Source organism: Anolis carolinensis, unplaced genomic scaffold, assembly GCF_035594765.1.
Source record: "Anolis carolinensis isolate JA03-04 unplaced genomic scaffold, rAnoCar3.1.pri scaffold_13, whole genome shotgun sequence".
Taxonomy (NCBI): domain Eukaryota; kingdom Metazoa; phylum Chordata; class Lepidosauria; order Squamata; family Dactyloidae; genus Anolis; species Anolis carolinensis.
In genome coordinates, this window is record NW_026943824.1 from 5,068,579 (window position 1) to 5,088,857 (window position 20,279).

The 20,279-nt window shown below is 40.9% G+C and overlaps 1 protein-coding gene across 7 annotated transcripts in view; it reads left to right on the forward strand.

Moving 5' to 3' along the window:
* mprip (myosin phosphatase Rho interacting protein) overlaps positions 1–20,279 on the forward strand; it is a 150,351-nt gene that overhangs the window by 85,212 nt on the left and 44,860 nt on the right. For all 7 annotated transcript variants that reach the window (XM_062964152.1, XM_062964154.1, XM_062964153.1 and 4 more), the window contains 2 exons: positions 10,732–10,858; positions 12,740–12,853. In XM_062964152.1, coding sequence (XP_062820222.1) covers positions 10,732–10,858; positions 12,740–12,853 — 241 coding nt within the window. The remainder of the gene's footprint in view (positions 1–10,731; positions 10,859–12,739; positions 12,854–20,279) is intronic.

Consider the following 20,279-nt stretch of genomic DNA (forward strand, 5'->3'; position numbering starts at 1 on the left):
GCGCATGCGCAATCGCCAAAAAAAAAGGAACCCAAGGGGGGGGGGACTTTTACAGGGCTCTCCCGCCCTCATTTCTTGAGCTATCCTCATCAAATTTGCAATGCCCTTGCAAGTTGTGCAAAGATAGTTTGAAAACTAGAAATCCCCTTGCTATATTTGTAAGCAAGAAGGACACTGGAAATCAATGGTGTCTCTGGCTGTGTAATTCCATAAGCCTCAACCCAATGCCTTCAATTAGAAATGGACCTGTGACCACCACGCAAAGCAATGCCCTGGCAAGGAATGCAAAGATACTTTGAAAACTAGAAATTCGCTTGCTAAGAGAAAGAACCATGTTAAGCTCCCATTCAAGGTAGGTTGCAGAAACAAAATTTTTAAAATATATATATTTAAAAATATGTAAAAAAAAATGGGGGGGGATAACGAAACATTAAGAGACAATTAGAGAATGGGCCAACAATGGTTCGAATTACATTGCTTGTTACGCTGTGAGACAATGTCTCGGAATGCATATCAAAAAGCGAGAACAATCCGAAATAATTCCGATATACGATTCAAAACAATTTTTTGGGCATGTCTAGTAGCCAGACATGGTGGAGATAGTTGTGGGTGTCCTGTAGTTTCCCGGAAGCCTTTATACATCATTGGGAGGAGTAAAATAAATGGGTGGAGTTTCTAGAGCCAAGGAGCTCTTGAGCCCTCAAACCTCAGGACTCCAATGGCAGAGAAAGATGGGGTCCTTCATACCTGGGTATCAGATGATGGTCAATATCATGTCAGCAGATGTGATGCTGAGCCTTCAAATCCTGCTTAGTTGTCGAACTGCAGGTGTCTAGGTATCATGGTGCCCTGTATTTTGGGCACCATGAAATCTAGACACCTGCTTTGAAGAGGAATTAAAAATAGATTTTTCAAGATGATCAGTGTTGTGTCATGAGCCAAGTTCTTTATACAACAGGGAAGCCCACTCAGTGGAGAGACCTCTGGTATTTCTTTCCAGCTCTTTCAGGAAAGCATGGAGAAGGTGCATGTTTTAACGGAGAGGCACACAGAAAGTGAAACTTTACTTTTCCTTCTTTCCCTTGAATGAAGTCCAAGCACGAAGGACCCAATTACGTGTTACGTGTGCCATAGAGCGCGTTCAGAAATACTGCTTCCTGCTTATCTTAGCCTCCTAACAATTGAGGACGTCCACCTTGCAATGTGATGGCATCACGTTGTACCTTTTGCCTGCCCTCTTACCATCAACTTGGTATATTTATGAAAAGAAACACGCAAAGAAGGGTGGAGGCCATTCCTATGGTACAGGGATGGGTATACAGGAGCCCCTGGGTTATAGGTGTCCATTTGGTCTTTTACTATCCTCTCTCCCCAATGAGTTTGGAGAGACTCCCCCTTGAAACCTTGTTAAGTTTGCACCAGTGAATCTCCCAGCCTTCTTGTGATCCCTCCACATCTTTGCTTGGCTTTGGCTGCTTGTTTGATGCTTCTCTTTTTTCTCACTGAGCTTTGCTGGTTGCTTTATGTTAACTTTCTTTCCCCACCTGTGAGTCTCCTGTCGTTTTTTGGATCCCAATGAATGTATAACCGGCGTCTGCTGTCTGTGTCCGCACCTGGATGAGTTGCGTCCACTGTGTCACCTTGCTCTTCCTCTTGTCTCTGATCTCCAGATGTGTGTGGAAACCCAACCCTATCCTCAGTTCACACCAGGTCTCTACACTAGCCACTCAGCTATCTTAGGTGATGAAGAAGGTCTTCATTTGGCCAGCAAAATCCAACTCATCTTCTATCTGCCATGGTCCCCATGTTGCTGTTCCCTTCCCATTTAGATTCCCTACATTGAGATGAGCCATGATGCTGGACCTTCAGCGTCCATGCAGCGCCCAATAACCATCAAACCCAGAGAAGGGAGGCAACTCAGATGAGTAAGAAATAGTCGGCCTCAGTGGTGGAGAAAAATAATAATAATAATAATAATAATAATAATAATAATAATAATAATAATAATAATAATAAGCCATCAGAACAAATGCAATTAAGGCCAAGATCGAAAAATCAGCTGATGACCCAAAATGCAGACTGTGCAAGGAAACCGACGAAACCATTGATCATATCCTCAGCTGCTGTAAGAAAATTGCACAGACAGACTACAAACAGAGGCACAACTACGTGGCCCAAACGATTCATGGGAACTTATGCCTCAAGTACCACCTCCCAGCAGTAAAGAACTGGTGGGATCACAAACCTGCAAAAGTATTGGAAAATGAGCACGCAAAGATACTGTGGGACTTCCGAATCCAGACTGACAGAGTTCTGGAACACAACACACCAGACATCACAGTTGTGGAAAAGAACAAGGTTTGGATCATTGATGTCGCCATTCCAGGTGACAGTCGCATTGACGAAAAACAACAGGAAAAACTCAGCCGCTATCAGGACCTCAAGATTGAACTGCAAAGACTCTGGCAGAAACCAGTGCTGGTGGTCGCAGTGGTGATGGGCACACTGGGTGCCGTGCCAAAAGATCTCAGCCGGCATTTGGAAACAATAGACATTGACAAAATTACGATCTGCCAACTGCAAAAGGCCACCCTACCGGGATCTGCAGCATCATCCGAAAATACATCACACAGTCCTAGATACTTGGGAAGTGTTCGACTTGTGATTTTGTGATATAAAATCCAGCATATCTATCTTGTTTGCTGTGTCATAATAAAATAATAATAATAGTCTTACAAGTAAAACAAGAAGTCAAAGAAGAAGAACATGCCCTGGCAGAATATGTAAAGCAAAGTGAAGAACCTTCTCTGATTGAAGTCAAAAATCAGAAACTCCTCAAAGCACAGCAGACAAAAAAACCAGTACAAGAAAACCGCACTACAAACTAGAGCTGACAGCTGGCACAACAAAACATTGCATGGAAAGTTCCTTGACAAAATTGAAAAGCTGATAAGGAGAAGACCTGGCTATGGCGCACTGAGCTGCTGAACTTGCAGACCGAAAGGTCCCAGGTTCAAATCCGGGGAGCAGGGTGAGCGCCCACTGTTAGCCCCAGCTCCTGCCAACCTAGCAGTTCGAAAACATCTAAATGTGAGTAGATCAATAGGTACCGCTCCGGCGGGAAGGTAAGGACGCTCCATGCAGTCATGCCTGTGGCCACATGACCTTGGAGGTGTCTATGGACAACGCCGGCTCTTTGGCTTAGAAATGGAGATGAGCACCAACCCCCAGAGTTGGTCACGACTGGACTTAACGTTAGGCGAAACCTTTACCTTTATACCTTGCTTAGTGTTTGAGCTCCCTCTCCTGGTCACCAAGACAAGCTGTTGGTAGCCATTGCCGACTCCGGGAACGATGCACAATTCAGAAAGGACTTTGGTGCAAAAAGCTGGATCAAAGCAATGACAGGATCATCACAGCACAGGACGATTTGTTATGTTATACATTTGTGGCACGATTTCTCTAGCACCTCAGTATGGAAGCGTAAGTCATTTATCTGGAGAATTTGCTCTCAGTTATGAGTGTGTATATGTGTATGTACACACACATCTTTAACCTCTGCAGATGAAAGTGGGTAGCTAAAACATGTTCGAAATTCAAAAACCGGAATCCAATCCAGCCATTTGGAGTAACATTTCAGTGACCTTCATGCAGCTCCTCCTTATATTTATTATTTTTATTATTTACAGTATTTCTATTCTGCCCTTCAGGGCGGATTACAATGCACATAGACATGGCAAACATTCAATGCCATCAGACAAATAAAATACAGTATAGACAGACACAGAGGCAATTTTAACATTTCCAGCTTCATGAGGGTGTGCTCAATTCCGGCCACAGGGGGAGCTGTTGCTTCATCATCCATGAGTGACACCGAGTGCTGTACTTCCTCATTCCTTTCCACGTGATGCTGGCAGTTTTATGCTGTTGTAAATTAGTTCAATTAGCCTCCTGCATAAAGCGTACCTAACTTTCCTAGTTGACAGATGCAACTGTCTTTCGGGCTGCTATGCACATATATATGGCAAACATTCAATGCCATCAGACAAACAACATACAGTATAGACACACACTGAGGCAATTTTAACATTTCCAGCTTCATGAGGGCATGCCCAGTTCCGGCCACAGGGGGAGCTGTTGCTTCATCATCCATGAGTGACACCGAGTGGTAGTACTTCCTCATTCCTTTTCACGTGATGCTGGCAGTTTTATGGTGTTGTAAATTAGTTAAATTAGCCTGCATAAAGCGTACTTAACTTTCCTAGTTGACAGATGCAACTGTCTTTCGGGCTGCTATGCACATATATATGGCAAACATTCAATGCCATCAGACAAACAACATACAGTATAGACACACACTGAGGCAATTTTAACATTTCCAGCTTCATGAGGGCATGCTCGATTCCGGCCACAGGGGGAGCTGTTGCTTCATCATCCATGAGTGACACCGAGTGGTGTACTTCCTCATTCCTTTCAACATGATGCTGGCAGTTTTATGGTGTTGTAAATTTAAATTAGCCTCCCGCATAAAGCGTACCTAACTTTCCTAGTTGACAGATGCAACTGTCTTTCAGGCTGCTTAGGTAAACAGCAAGCTAGGCTATTTAATGTTCGGGGGCTTAACCCGACCTGGGCTTCGAACTCATGACCTCATGGTCAGTTGTGATTTATTGCAGCTGGTTACCAGATTGAGCCAGATTGGGTTTGCAGACATGATGTATGTTTGACTCAAGGTTGCAGAAAGGTTTTACATTCCCAAAGTTGGTCTTCAGAAAATGACTTATCACAGGAGAAGAATCTCATGCAACCTTGGATCATAGACCCTGAGCCCTGCGGCTGGTAAACAACAGAACTGACACGGATGATTGACCACTGCCTCTTTTTTCCCTTTTAGAGGAATGAGTCTTTCCGCATCAGAGTGAGCTTTTGAAATGCCTTTTGAGAGACTTCCGTCGTGTCTCCTCCCTACCATAATCCTCACTGTTGTCCTTCCATGTCGTCTTGTCTCCTGTTTGTGACTTTTGTGGACACCTATTCTCACTAAGCCGATGAAACTGCGTATGCTCAGAAGTCAATCGTTCATAGCAGCACCTTGTTTCCTTGCTCTTCCTCGTCAATTCTGCACAGAAATGCTCTAACACCAGAATGCATGGTCGGATACCCCAATTTAACATGCATGAAAGTCCTGCCAACTCTCTTCTGCCTCCTATCCTTTTGCCCATTAGAGAGCATGGCATTGGCACCCAAAAACCTCCTCTTCCCACCTTTTTCTGGCCATCATGTCTTTGGGAAACCATGGTTGCCTTCCTACAGGTAGAAACTTGGAGCGAAAGGATGTGAGTTTTGCAAGGAAAACGTGGCAAGCTGCTCAGCCATGGAAGTAGCCATAGGCAAACCACACTCTCAGCCTCCAATGAAGGCAAATCTCCTCTGACTAAATGCTGCCAAAGAAATAATAATAATAATAATAATAATAATAATAATAATAATAATAATAATAACTTCAAAGAGTCTGGCAGAAACCAGTGCAGGTGGTCCCGGTGGTGATGGGCACACTGGGTGCCGTGGCAAAAGATCTCATCCGGCATTTGGAAACAATAGACATTGACAAAATTACGATCTGCCAACTGAAAAAGGCCACCCGACTGGGATCTGCGCACATCATCCAAAAATACATCACACAGTCCTAGACACTTGGAACGTGTTCGACTTGTGATTCTGTGATACGAAATCCAGCATGTCTATCTTGTTTGCTGTGTCATAAAATAATAATAATAATAATAATAATAATAATAATAATTAATTAATAAATCACAGTCCTAGACACTTGGGAAGTGTTCAACTTGTGATTTTCTGATACGAAATCCAGCATGTCTATCTTGTTTGCTGTGTCATAATATAATAATAATAATAATAATAGTAATAATAATAATAATAATAATAATAATAATAATAAAAATAAATCACACAGTCCTAGACACTTGGAAAGTGTTCGACTTGTGATTTTGTGATATGAAATCCAGTATATCTATCTTGTATGCTGTCTCATAATAAAATAATATAATAATAGGTAAAGGTTTCCCCCTGACATTAAGTCCAGTCGTGTCCGACTCCAGGGGGTGCTCATTTCCATTTCTAAGCCAAAGAGCCAGTGTTGTCCTTAGACACCTCCAAAGTCATGTGGCCACTGGCATGTTCCAAAAGATCCAGCCGGCATTGTAATAATAGATAAAGGTTTTCCCGACATTATGTCCAGTTGTGACCGACTCTGAGCATTGGTGGTCATCTCCATTTCTAAACCAAAGAGCCGGAGTTGTCCATAGACACCTCCAAGATCATGTGGCCAATGGCATGACTGCATGGAGCACTGTTACCTTCCTGCCTGAGCGTTACCTATTGATCTACTCACATTTGCATGTTTTCGAACTGCTAGGTTGGTAGAAGCTGGAGCTAACAGCGGGTGCTCACTCTGCTCTCTGGATTACAACCTACGACCTTTCAGTCCGCAAGTTCAGCAGCTCAGCGCTTTAACACACTTCGCCACCGGGGTTCCTTAATAATAATAATAATAAATACAGGAAAATAATACATGTAATAATAAATAGAGTAGAATAAGTGTAATAATAATAATAAGATCAGAGTGAAATAATAAATGTAATAATAATAATAGAGTAAAATAATTAATACAGTAGAGTCTCACTTATTTATTATTTATTTATTTACAGTATTTATATTCCGCCCTTCTCACCCCGAAGGGGACTCAGGGCGGATCACATTATAACACACATAGGGCAAACATTCAATGCCCATAAACACATCAAACAGAGACAGAGAGAGACTTATCCAACATTCGCTTATCCAACGTTCTGGGTTATCCAAGCCATTTTTGTAGTCAATGTTTTCAATATATCGTGATATTTTGGTGCTAAATTCGTAAATACAGTAATTACAACATAACATTACTGTGTATTGAACTACTTTTTCTGTCAAATATGTCATATAACATGTTTTGGTGCTTAATTTGTAAAATCATAACCTAATTTGATGTTCAATAGGCTTTTCCTTAATTCCTCCTTATTGTCCAAGATATTCGCTTATCCAAGCTTCTGCCGGCCCATTTATGTTGGATAAGTGAGACTCTACTGTACTAATAATAATAAAAAGGGTAGAGTAATAAATGTAATAATAATAATAAGATCAGAGTGAAATAAATGTAATAGTAGCAACAATAATAGAGTAAAATAATAAATGTAATAATACCAATAATAATAGAGTAAAATAATAAATGTACCATATATTCTCGAGTATACACTGATCCAAATATAAGCCACCCGACTATAAGCCGAGGGGAGCTTTTTTGGTCCTAAAAAAAGGGCTGAAAAACTAGGCTTATACTCGAGTTACTTTATTTTTGTACCAACCTTCATCTCCCTGAAGGGTCTCGGAGCGGCTAACTCTATGATAGGATTACTATTATTGCCACAAATCTGAGTTGATGTGAAAGCACACAACTACAACCACTGGAAAAAATAAAACAACGGTGCTGCCACTTTTCCATTGCAAGCCACACTCTTTCTCCTTACCATTTTGAAGCTCTTTAGCTGCATTTGGGTCTCTAATGAAGATTTAATTCTGCTTCCCTCCTGGCCAACATTTCAGAGGTTCCTTGCATGCCATCCCAGCAAAGTTTTGGGTGAAATCTATCCGAATGCGCAATGATGATTAGAAGTAACCATGCAATGCGGGGATGTGATTCTGGAGTTTTTGCAATGATTACATTTTATTTTGCTGTGATGATTTTGTCTTTTTGTTTTGTTTCCTTTTATAAAATCTTGGAACGATTTGTTTTTGTTTTTTTAATTTTCGTTTATTTACGGGTCGGGACGAGGGGAAATTACGATTTTCCTGTTCATTCATATCCCAGCTTTCTTTTCTTTCAGGTCTTGTTGCTCTCCGCCTTCTCCTGCTGCGTGACGTGTCCGCCTTTATACTCCGCCTGCTTCGCTACCATCTCATCTCAAAATAAAAAGCCCCCACCAAAAAAAAAATCGAACTCAATGGTGCAATTCCCTTTCACGAGAATCTGGTTGCGCTCTCCGTTTTTATTCTGAACCCAAGTAGATGGGTTTTTCTTCGGCATTGGAAAATGTTAACTTTGTGGATTGATCTCCTTTTTTTTGTCAGAATTGAGATGAGGTGTAGGAATTGATATTATTAAAAAACCAAGTACAGAGCTGCTGCCAGTTTAATATGTGTTGCCAAGGTTCAAATCGCAGGTGCCTCGGTGTGGGTGCGCTTGGTTTGCTCTTTCTCTCTGCATGTGCCATGCTGTGGTCCTGATCCGAAACCCAATCTGGATGCAATGTTGTGTGGGAAAATACCTGCCTTGTCACTGGGATTTTGTGAGCCTGCAATCCCATCCATTCATTGCTTAGAAATTAGTATTGAAGGTGACCATTCATCCAATATGATGCAAATTGTACCGACACAGTGTTGACATCAAATTCTGATCTTCAAGAGAAAAAAAAATCCCTTCTTTTGCAATCTTAAAAAATAAACAAGGCTTATTATGCCGTCACACCCAGGCACCTTTTAAAGCTTTAAGATGTGCTTCTTCCTTTGCCCAGGTGAACTGCAGGGACCTTACTTAGAAGCTCTGGAAATCCCAGTAACCAAAGGCACTTCAAGTTGAACAATCAAACAAAATTTTTATTTTGGCACACGTAATTAAGGCTGCAAATATAAACAGTCAACTTATAAAACCTTGCAGATGTTCCTTTCTTGCTTTTCCCCTTTAGTTGCTGGGTTAACTTCCACCAAAGGCGAAGAGATCCTGAGATCCTCTTTACCCTAGCCCTGAGCTGCTATCAAAAGGGTCTATAGCTATCTAAACTCAAAGCTAGTTTTTGAGGCGAAGTTGGTAGGGCTTCTTCCAGTGGCAAAGAAATCCGTAGATGTTCTCTGCCCCAGTGCTAAGCTACTATTTTTAGAAAGAACAGGTCTTTCCCTATCTATGCTCGGCACTGGTTTTAAAGGCAGGTCAGTACTTACGATGGCTTTGTCAGAGTTGGCCTGCCTTGGCCACTCAAGCACATCTAAGTTATTTCTTCTTCAGTCTAGAAGGCAAGAGGGTTCTCAAAATGGAGCCTTCTTTCCCCAGGAAAAGGGGCGGTCTCCAGAACAAATAGATACATTTGCAGGCTCCAAGCAGCAACGCTTGGCAAACAGGCTACAAACTCTAATAATGGCTAAACTATCAGGTTGCTGCAGAATCTGCAACAGCCCTGGAAGAAATGCAAACAGGTGCTATTCCTGCAACTATGGGCAACTTGTAAAATCAAAACCCTGGGAGACAGAACACTTATTTTCATTAATCATTGTATGTATTCCGGGGCTGTATGAACATGTTCCAGAAGTATTCCCTCCTGACGTTTCGCCCACATCTGTGGCAAGCATTCTCAGAGGTTGTGAGGCATGGAGCAACAAAGCAAGGAAGGTTAATATATATCTGTGGAAATCTGTGGGCTATCTAATAGCCCTTCTTACCTTTTGTGCGTGTTGAAATAACAATAGCGGAGGCTCAAAATCAACTTGAGTCTGTGCTGAAATTTATTTGCTGAAATAGAAAAGCACAGAGAGAAGAATGTCGTCTGAATTTCCCCCCAGAAATGTCAGCATTGAATTCTGCTGGATCAGTTTTCCAAATAAATTGTGTTGTCTGAAATGGACTCAATAGGACCAGCATGCGTTCTATCTTCCCTATTCCACAAGGCAGGATTTTCCGTGCAATTTGCAGATTTTTTTCCTTCTTTGCACTCCAAATTAACCAATACCTTCCAAACTGCAGTGTGCTTCAAATGAGAGGGCAGGAGCAAACCTCAAATGCGGAGATATCCAGGGTTGTAAGTTTCAAAGTGTGAAAGTTGACGTATTAAAACTGGATAACAATAAAGGTGAATTATGTTACCAAGTACTAAAGTGACCACAGAAAAGGGGAATTATAAAGGGGAATTAGTCCTAATCTAGCAGAAAACAGAAAAAGTCATCACGAGGAATTCAAGAGAAAAGATAAATAGAAGGAAACTGTGGATGTCTGGGGGATACAATGATGTTGACAAGGGGTTCTACTTTCAGATTTGTGTTTCTTAACACATATACAGTAGAGTCTCACTTATCCAACACTCGCTTATCCAACGTTCTGGATTATCCAACACATTTTTGTAGTCAATGTTTTCAATATATCGTGATATTTTGGTGCTAAATTCGTAAATACAGTAATTACTACATAGCATTACTGCATATATTGAACTACTTTTTCTGTCAAATTTGTTGTTAAACGTGATGTTTTGGCGCTTAATTTATAAAATCATAACCTAATTTGATGTGTAATAGGCTTTTCCTTAATCCCTCCTTATTATCCAACATATTTGCTTATCCAACATTCTGCTGGCCCATTTATGTTGGATAAGTGAGACTCTACTGTAGTTGAATATGCAGTAATGTTATGTTGTAATTACTGTATTTACAAATTTAGCACCAAAATATCATGATATATTGAAAACATTGACTACAAAAATGGCTTGGATAAGCGAGGCTTGGATAAGTGAGACTCTACTGTATTTTAAATGTGTTCTCACCATAGAGGAGAGGTGGAATTGTTGACAGTTTTTTTTAAAGATGGTAGTTTCTGTTGGTTGAGAAGTCTATTTTCCCCTCTTGTCTATTTTCCAGGAGGTCCCAGGTAATTGAAAAATTTGAGGCGTTGGATATTGAGAATGCCGAACATATGGAGACCAACACTTCCACCAGCGAGACTCGACAGGGCCGGAGCGAGAAGAGAGTTTTCCCCAGGAAACGGGTGAGGCTGCAAACTTATTTCCTCCGTTTTAATGAGGTCTTTTTATCTGGTGATATGTCCAAACACCATCACTGAATACAATTGCCATATGCCCCTCCCTTCCTGTGAGCTGGTGCCTTTCTAAGGGGCTGTTCCAAAGAGAGAAGAAAGCTCAGAGTAATCATTTATGCCAAGTAGATGTGGAAGGTGAGGAAGACCCTCAGCCATTGGTCAGTTTTAGATAAGCCAAAGGTATATATTCTTTGTTTTCTACGCACATGTTGCGACAGCCATTTGCATGGTACGGATCCACTATTTGGCTTATCATCAGCTGTGATAACAATAAAAGGCTTGTTTTATTGCTCTCCTGGAATTCTCTCCTTTTACTTCCCCTCCGGGCTAGTCTCCAACACTGCCACATCTATTATTTGCAAAATGTACCAAAGCAAGCAAAATAATTGCGTCTACCAACACTCTTCTACTTGCAAATGTATGGAGCTTCCAGAATGCATCTGATGCTTAGGAAGCTTTTTCCTGCAAAATAATTGAAGTGGTGTCTTTAGACTCTGTAACGAAGTGTGAATTTTTTTAGTTTACAAATGTCATGTTTAATTGCGTTTTAAAAGGGTCAATATTTCGGTTACTCTGCACTCATGAGTTGGTTGCCATGGAGAAGTGGGCGGAGCCAAGTGCCGATTCAGTGGAGAAGTGCAGGTTTGAAAAAGAAGCAGTTAGTCTGTGCCCTGATGAGGTACAGTGAAGACTGACCCTCAGTTGAAGGGATCAGCGAGACTCAAATGCTTATTTTTGAGTCAATTTAAAACAAGTTTGGTGACTTATTTTAAAGTAGTCTGTGCCCTGATGAGGTACAGTGAAGACTGGCCCTCAGTTGAAGGGATCAGGGAGACTCAAATGCTTAATTTTGAGTCAATTTAAAATAAGTTTGGTGACTTATTTTAAGGTAGTCTGTCTCCTGATGAGGTACAGTGAAGATTGACCCTCAGTTGAAGGGATCAGGGAGACTCAAATGCTTATTTTTGAGTCAATTTAAAATAAGTTTGGTAACTTATTTTAAGATAGTCTGTGCCCTGATGAGGTACAGTGAAGACTGACCCTCAGTTGAAAGGATCAGGGAGACTCAAATGCTTATTTTTGAGTCAATTTAAAATAAGTTTGGTGACTTATTTTAAGGTTGTCTGTGCCCTGATGAGGTACAGTGAAGACTGATTCTCAGTTGAAGGGATCAGGGAGACTCAAATGCTTATTTTTGAGTCAATTTAAAATAAGTTTGGTAACTTATTTTAAGATAGTCTGTGCCCTGATGAGGTACGGTGAAGACTGATTCTCAGTTGAAGGGATCAGGGAGACTCAAATGCTTATTTTTGAGTCAATTTAAAATAAGTTTGGTGACTTATTTTAAAGTAGTCTGTCTCCTGATGAGGAACAGATAATCTGTGATTGTAATTCATAGGGTGACTGCAGTTTAGAGTAGTAAAGAAAGAAGTGACATTTTAAGAAGTTTGAAACACCTCATTCTAGCTTTGCAATTGTTAACGAAAGTGCCTCTAAAGAGAAAGTTACTGTAACCATTAAGCTTTGTGCCAGAATAAGCATGTTATTGTTCTTTTAAACACCTCAGCTTCTGTCACATATATATTACCATCAAAAACAAACAAGAAGAAAGAAGAAAAACAAAAATTAAAAGGGTCTCCTCTCTAAGTAGCTAGTGGCTATATCTTCCCATAGTGGTGGCAAGCGTGGATAAACATCTTTACAAGTGGTGGCAGCAGTTATAATATAATAATATAAATTAAATAAACATTCCGACATCTCTTCACCGCAGACTCAAATCTAAATCCAGAGCAGTTTTGGGCTTTTGAGTGACCTCTGTGCTTGTTGCAGGACTTTGTGGCCGAAACAGCAACCAGCTCCATTCTGGATATGACGGCTTCTCCTTTGTCCCCACATCGCAGAGCAAAATCACTGGACAGAAGGTCTACGGAGTCTTCCATGACCGTAAGTCTCTGTGTAAAGGATGCAAACTGGTGTAGGAGGAATGGGTAAATTGCTTCTTTAGTCTGAAAGTGCTCCACTTTGGATCAGGGTGCAAGTTAGTTGATGAGGCAGCATTTGAGAACTGATACTGTGATTGTATTCTTTTTGCTTTTTTGTGATTGTATACTCTTTGCTTTTTTGTGATTGTGTACTATTTGCTTTTGACCTTGTTGGGAATTTCAGCCTAATATTATAGTAGGCATTAAAACAGAATAGGGATCTCATGATGTGCAGTGCAGGTAGAAATGCCCTGTGTTATAAAAGTCTCTCTTGAGCCTGAAAGGCACCTTGTTACCTGGGGGTTTTTTTTCCGGTCAAGGTAGATTGAGGCCAAGATCTCTGCGTGGATGTTGTGAGTCCCACTAATACCAGAGGCTCAGCCCTGTTTAGAAAACTAGTTTATCTGGTCTTTGTGGAACAAACCTTCCCCATTTCCAGACCTAAGAACTAATAATAATAATAATAATAATAATAATAATAATAATAATAATATTGCATCATCTGAAAATACATCACACAGTCCTAGACACTTAGGAAGTGTTCGACTTGTGATTTTGTGATACGAAATCCAGCATAATAATAATAATAATAATAATAATAATAATAATAATAATAATAATAAAAAAACAACTTTATTTATACCCCGCCACCATCTCCCCGTGGGGACTCGGGGCGGCTCACAATGTTACAAAAGTAACAGCACAAATACATTAACAATATACACAATTTAAAACACAAGAAGATGACAAAACAAGTTAAAACAAAGATTTAAACAACAATAATAATATCAATAGTAATAATATCAAACAACCACCAATGCGATTCAGTCAGCATGTCTATCTTGTTTGCTGTGTCATAATAAAATAATAATAATAATAATAATAATAATAATAATAATAATAACAACAACAACCTCCCAGCAGTAAAGAACTGGTGGGATCACAAACCTGCAAAGGTTTTGGGAAATGAGCACACAAAGATACTTTGGGACTTCCGAATCCAGACTGACAAAGTTCTGGAACACAACACACCAGACATCACAGTTGTGGAAAAGAAAAAGGTTTGGATCATTGATGTCGCCATCCCAGGTGACAGTCGCATTGATGAAAAACAACAGGAAAAACTCAGCCGCTGTCAGGACCTCAAGATGGAACTTCAAAGACTCTGGCAGAAACCAGTGCACGTGGTCCCGGTGGTGATGGGCACACTGGGTGCCGTGCCAAAAGATCTCAGCCGGCATTTGGAAACAATAGACATTGACAAAATTACGATCTGCCAACCGCAAAAGGCCACCCTACTGGGATCTGTGTGCATCATCCGAAAATACATCACACAGTCCTAGACACTTGGGAAGTGTCCGACTTGTGACTTTGGGATACGAAATCCAGCATGTCTATCTTGTTTGCTGTGTCATACTTATATAATAATAATAATACTCCTCAAAGAACAGCAGACAAAAATCAGTACAAGAAAACTGCACTACAAACTAGAGCTGGCAGCTGACACAACAAAATCCAGCGTATCTATCTTGTTTGATATGCCATACAATAATAATAATAATAATAATAATAATAATAATAATAATAATACTTTATTTTTATATCCCTCTCCCATCTCCCCCGGGGGACTCATGGCCGCTCACATGGGGAACAAGCCCAATGTCACATATAATAAACAGTCATACAATAAAACCAATATAAACAATAAAACCATATAACAGCATTTCATCCCCATCCAAGCTGGTTCACGCTGCTACAATTTATTTTATTTTATTTATTTATTTTGCCAAAGCTGCAGATGAGTGCTGGTTGTGTGCCTCTTCTGAGTTGTTCTTGGTTTGAAAACAAGGCAATGCCTTGGCCTTTCCACTTCAGCAGGAAATGTTTAACCAAGACTATATAAAGGGGAAAGGGTTTCGTATTGTTTCCCAGTTGCTTCGGTGTCACGAACGTTTTTTTTTTTGGCCTTTCTGTCCATCTCTCTGCGTTTTTCTCTCCCGTCTCAAGATTGCTCTGAAGACTGGGTTGGCTTTGTCAGAGTGGGACCTTAACCAGCAGGCGAGTCTTTCCCTGCCAGTTGCACAAGTTTGCACTTTTGGCATCTCACGATGCATGTGGCCTTTTCACATGGGTGTCTGACACACAGAATGGACTGGGAAAAGTTCACAGCTTGCCTCCCACACTGTTCTCTTCCTCATCTGTCCTGCATCTGTTTTGTCCGAAAAGCACTCCACAAGTGAGTCTACGAACACGGCGGGTCATTTTAGTAACCAAATTATTTAATAGTAAAAGAAGAGGAGATTATCTAGCTCAGTTGCAGATCTCATGCTTTGCATGTGAAAGACCCGAGGTTCAATCCCCAGCATTTAGAATCAATCTGTCAAAGACAGAACGCCACAAGATAAAAGATAACAGAGTTTATTGGAGTTACAGAATTCAAAATGCCCGTAAAAGACAAGGGCTAGGCAAACACTGGCCTTAAAAGTAAAAAGAGACAAGAAAAACATTCAAAAGATAAACCGGATTAAACCGGAGTTTAATCCGGGTAAAATCAAAACAGCTTGCTTCAGCCTGGGAATAAACAAAACAGAAGCTGGTGAACAAAGAGTTCAAAGGAATGCAACTAATTGGCAGCAGATGCTTCTCTGCTGCCAAAAGCTATGTTTGAGTAACTTTAAAGGTTACTCCTCCACACAGCAGGCAGATTCCCGATACAAACACAGCAGACGAGGGCAGAAGCAGTCAGCGAAGTCCCAATCCGTTCCGAAGGTCGTAAGGTAGATGCAGACGTTTGTAGTTCACCAGTTCCAACACAGGTAGGAGAATCCGAGGCCGTAGTCAGTCAATCCGTATGTCCAGTACAAGCAGATGGCGTCCGTCAAGAAGACGACGGAAGGTCAAAGCTATTAAGATTAAGCAGAGGTTGCACAACAAAACCCCACACAATTCCTCCCGCCGTCTGAGCCCAATGTCCAGGATAACTTACGTAGTCAGCAAACGAATCACACCCATCTTCAGAAAAACTTCCCACACAGATCCCAAGCGTTCGTCCAGATTACCTTGCCCAACGCAATTTGCTATTGCTCCCAAACCCCATTTTATGCCAGTTACAAATCCTCATCACTATCAGCTGTCCTCCTTAGCCCGGGCGTTTCCTCATCACTTTCCTCATCAGAACTGGAACACCTTTGACTACGCCCCACAGCATCCCCAGCTGTGGATCCCGTCCCATCCCTCCAGCTTGCCCATGGGTCTAATCCTGAAGGTCCCCAATCGCCTTCCATACTATCATTGCCAGTGGCACCCAAATCCTCCCTTACCCGAGTCCAATCCATCTCATCCTCTTGCGAGCTAACCATCTCTTCCTCCATCCTCTCAGTAAACCCTTCAAAAGAATCCTCGTCAGATGGTTCTGCAAAGATATCTCGCAGCCGCTTTCTTTCTCGCTCCTCGAGAGTATCTGACTCTCGAGGAGTCTTACGCCCACGTCTCCCAGTAGCAGAGCCATGAGGCTCAACCATAACACAATCAGTCAATTTATTAATGCTCCGACCAATTGTCATATGCATTTACAGAAACAACATCAAACAAACATCTATACAAAATGTAAAATCCAACAGTTAAAAGTAGGATGCAAGCAGGATAAAACAGAGCATGCAGAATATACATTCTGAGGTGAAGAGCACAAGTGCAACATGTGCCAAAAACTGCAAATTACTGGTAAAATGCCAATACAGTAGAGTCTCACTTATCCAAGCTAAACGGGTCGGCAGAACCTTGGATAAGCGAATATCTTGGATAATAAGGAGGGATTAAGGAAAAGCCTATTAAACATCAAATAATAATAATAATAATAATAATAATAATAATAATAATAATAATAATAATAAACTTTATTTATATACCACCCTATCTCCCGGATGGGACTCAGGGCAGTTTCCAATCATAAAAGCAACACAAACATTACATAGCAACATAATAACACATTATTAAGCAAAGTAAAATAATACAATTATAGCAATAAATAACACTTATATGATTAAGTTATGATTTTACAAATTAAGCACCAAAACATCATGTTATACAACAAATTTGACAGAAAAAAGTAGTTCAATACACAGTAATGTTATGTTGTAATTACTGTATTTACGAATTTAGCACCAAAATATCACGATATATTGAAAACATTGACTACAAAAACGGCTTGGATAATCCAGAAGCTTGGATAAGTGAGGCTTGGATAAGTGAGACTCTACTGTATATAAGATCAGTCATTTAAAAAACATAAGTAACAATATCAACCAGTATATTACGCAGTAATGTTATGTTATGTTGTAATTACTGTATTTACGAATTTAGCACCAAAATATCACAATATATTGAAAACATTGACTACAGAAATGCCTTGGATAATCCAGAAACTTGGATAAGTGGGACTCTACTGTATATAAGATCAGTCATTTAAAAAACATAAGTAACAATATCAACCAAGCATCTATAGAAACACTGTAAAATTCCATAGTTAAAAGCAGGATGCATGGAGTATAAAACAGAGCTTGTAAAATATAACTGGTAAAAAGCCAGTATAAAATATCCGTCATGTTAAAAACTAGATAAAAGCATCCCCAGCGCAGTCGACTGCAATTTCCGCAACAAGTCTTGCCCTGATTTTATTTGCTGCCAAGGTAAAGAGAGAGACCTTATATGTGTTTGTGGAGTTGGTATCAGATAAAAGGTAGAAGATCTTTTCTGCAACCGTGTTCGATTGTAGGTACCATAGAATAGGCCCTAAGAATTTATTTCTTGGTGCAGAGTGCAGGCAAACAAATAGTGGCAGCATTTAGAATAGAATAGCCTTGTTTATCATTGTGCTATTGCACAACAAAACATGCCTTCCTCACTTAGCACTAGCATCTGGGTCTCTCTTTGCCTATTATTTATTTACTTACAGTATTGATATTCCGCCCTTTTTTCTCACTCAGGGCGGATCACAATGCACACATATACATGGCAAACATTCAATGCCATTAGACATACGACATATATAGACAGACACAGAGGCTATTCACCATTTTTCCAGCTTCCGGCTTCATGAGGGTATGCTCGATTCCGGCCACAGGGGGAGCTGCTGCTTCATCATCCACTGTGTCACCCGAGTCCTTGATGGAGTACTTCCTCATTCTTCCGCACGCTGCTGGAAGGTTTTATGGTGTTGCAAACTGGTGGCACAGTGTGTTAAAGCACTGAGCTGCTGAACTTGCGGACCAAAATGTCCCAGGTTCAAATCCCGGGAGCGGAATGAGCGCCCTCTTGTTAGCCCCACCTCCTGCCAACCTAGCAGTTCGAAAACATGCCAATGTGAGTAGATCCATAGGTACCGCTCCGGCGGGAAGGTAACGGCGCTCCATGCAGTTATGTCAGTGGCCACATGACCTTGGAGGTGTCTATGGACAACGCCGGCTCTTCGGTTTATAAATGGAGATAAGCACCAACCCCCAGAGTGTGAGTAGAGTAATAGGTACTGATCTGGGGGGGAAAGTAACGGCGCTCCACACAGTCATGCCAGTGGCCACATGACCTTGGAGGTGTCTACGGACAACGCCGGCTTTTCGGCTTAGAAATGGAGATGAGCACCAACCCCCAGAGTTGGTCATGACTGGACTTAACTTCAGGGGAAACTTTTACCTTAAATTCATTAAATTAGCTTCCCCGCATAAAGCGTTACCTAAATTTCCTACTTGACAGATGCAACTGTCTTTCGGGTTGTTTAGCTCAACAGCAAGCAAGACTATTAATGGTCGGGAGCTTATTCCGACCCAGGTTGGCTTCTAACTCGTGGCCTAGGAATGGTGGAATTGGTACTGCCAAGTAGGTTGCACACACATGGATGTCGCTTCAGTTGTCGTGACGTGGCCACCCCGGCACACAACTTGAATTCCCAACCAAACGTGTTGTGCTGAAGTGAAACGTGAATGAATGGGTGTGTGATGATGCCCAGCGGAACACATTTATTTGGCAGGAGCATCTATCTGGAGATGTATGGCTTCTTGTTATTTTCTGTGTGTGTTGTGTTTGTACTGTCTGTTCTCGACAAGGCCAACTGGCTAATCACAACATTGTTGTCGTTGTTGTTATTTTCTGTAGTCCTCTAGTGATGCCGGAACCGATTCATAGCGAAAGGAAAGCTTTGTATCTGTGTAAGGGATTTATCCTCATTGCATGGAGAGGAAAGAGCAGCTTTAACTATATTTATGAGCCATGAGATGCCAAGGTTTATACTGTTTGAGCTGCAGAGTCACTTTTTCCTTCCAAATCTTCAGGCAACTTTTCTTGCATAGTGATGGCCTCTTTGCATCCGGTGGATCTATCCCACATGATCATATTACTGGATCTCAGGGGTCGGAGGCTTTCTATTTGTGGCTGTTAGGTATCGGTAACATTTTAAGGTGAAGTTGGTGTTGAAAAGCAGAAGTAGCTCCTCCACTTGCTCCGGTATCAAGAACATCAGGGCTCCTTTGTCCCAAATCAGCCACTCGCTCTGAGATCCAGAACAAGAAATAGAAAATTTTACGGCAGCAAATTGTCACCTGTCCAATGATGGTAGGAAGGATATTGTTGATTCTCAAGAGGGACTTTTTAAAAGTCACAATAATAATAATAATAATAATAATAATAATAATAATAATAATAATATAATAATAAAACTTTATTTATACCCCGCCACCATCTCCCCAACGGGGACTCGGGGTGGCTTACATGGGGCCATGCCCAAAACCATACAATATGACAAAATATAAAACAACATATCATAACACAATTTAACAGTACAATAAATAATAACATACATTACAATCAGAACTCGCCCTGCTTCCAAAGAAACTTGACTATCCAAAGCCTGTTAGATGCCATGCTCTCTCTCACACACACACTCGCATAGCGTATTTTCGAGACTCATAAATAGCTTTTTTAATAGCTCGAATCCCACTGTCCACGTGACTTCCACCTGCCAGCTATGTCCAGCAAGCAGAGTTTATAAATAAAAGCAAGAGAATTGAGGCACAAGACTTTGAAGACTTTATGAATCAGCAGATGGACAGGGCGCTGCATGGATAAGGTAGGCCTGCATTGAGATCTTTGCAGACCAACTAAACAGAAGAGACAACATCAGATACAAAACATAGGGCTGATTCCAACACCTTCTTTGTCCTGTATGATTTTTTTCTGATGAAGAAGCCTCTGCAATTTCAAAAGCTTGGTTGATATACTTTGTGCATTTCATTTGGCTAATAAAGGGTGTTGCTGCTTTGGAAAAGTTTTCAAAAACATTGAGATACTTAATACGTAGCTTATTGCATCCTTCCCTGTCACTATTTTGTTTAGTAATGTTG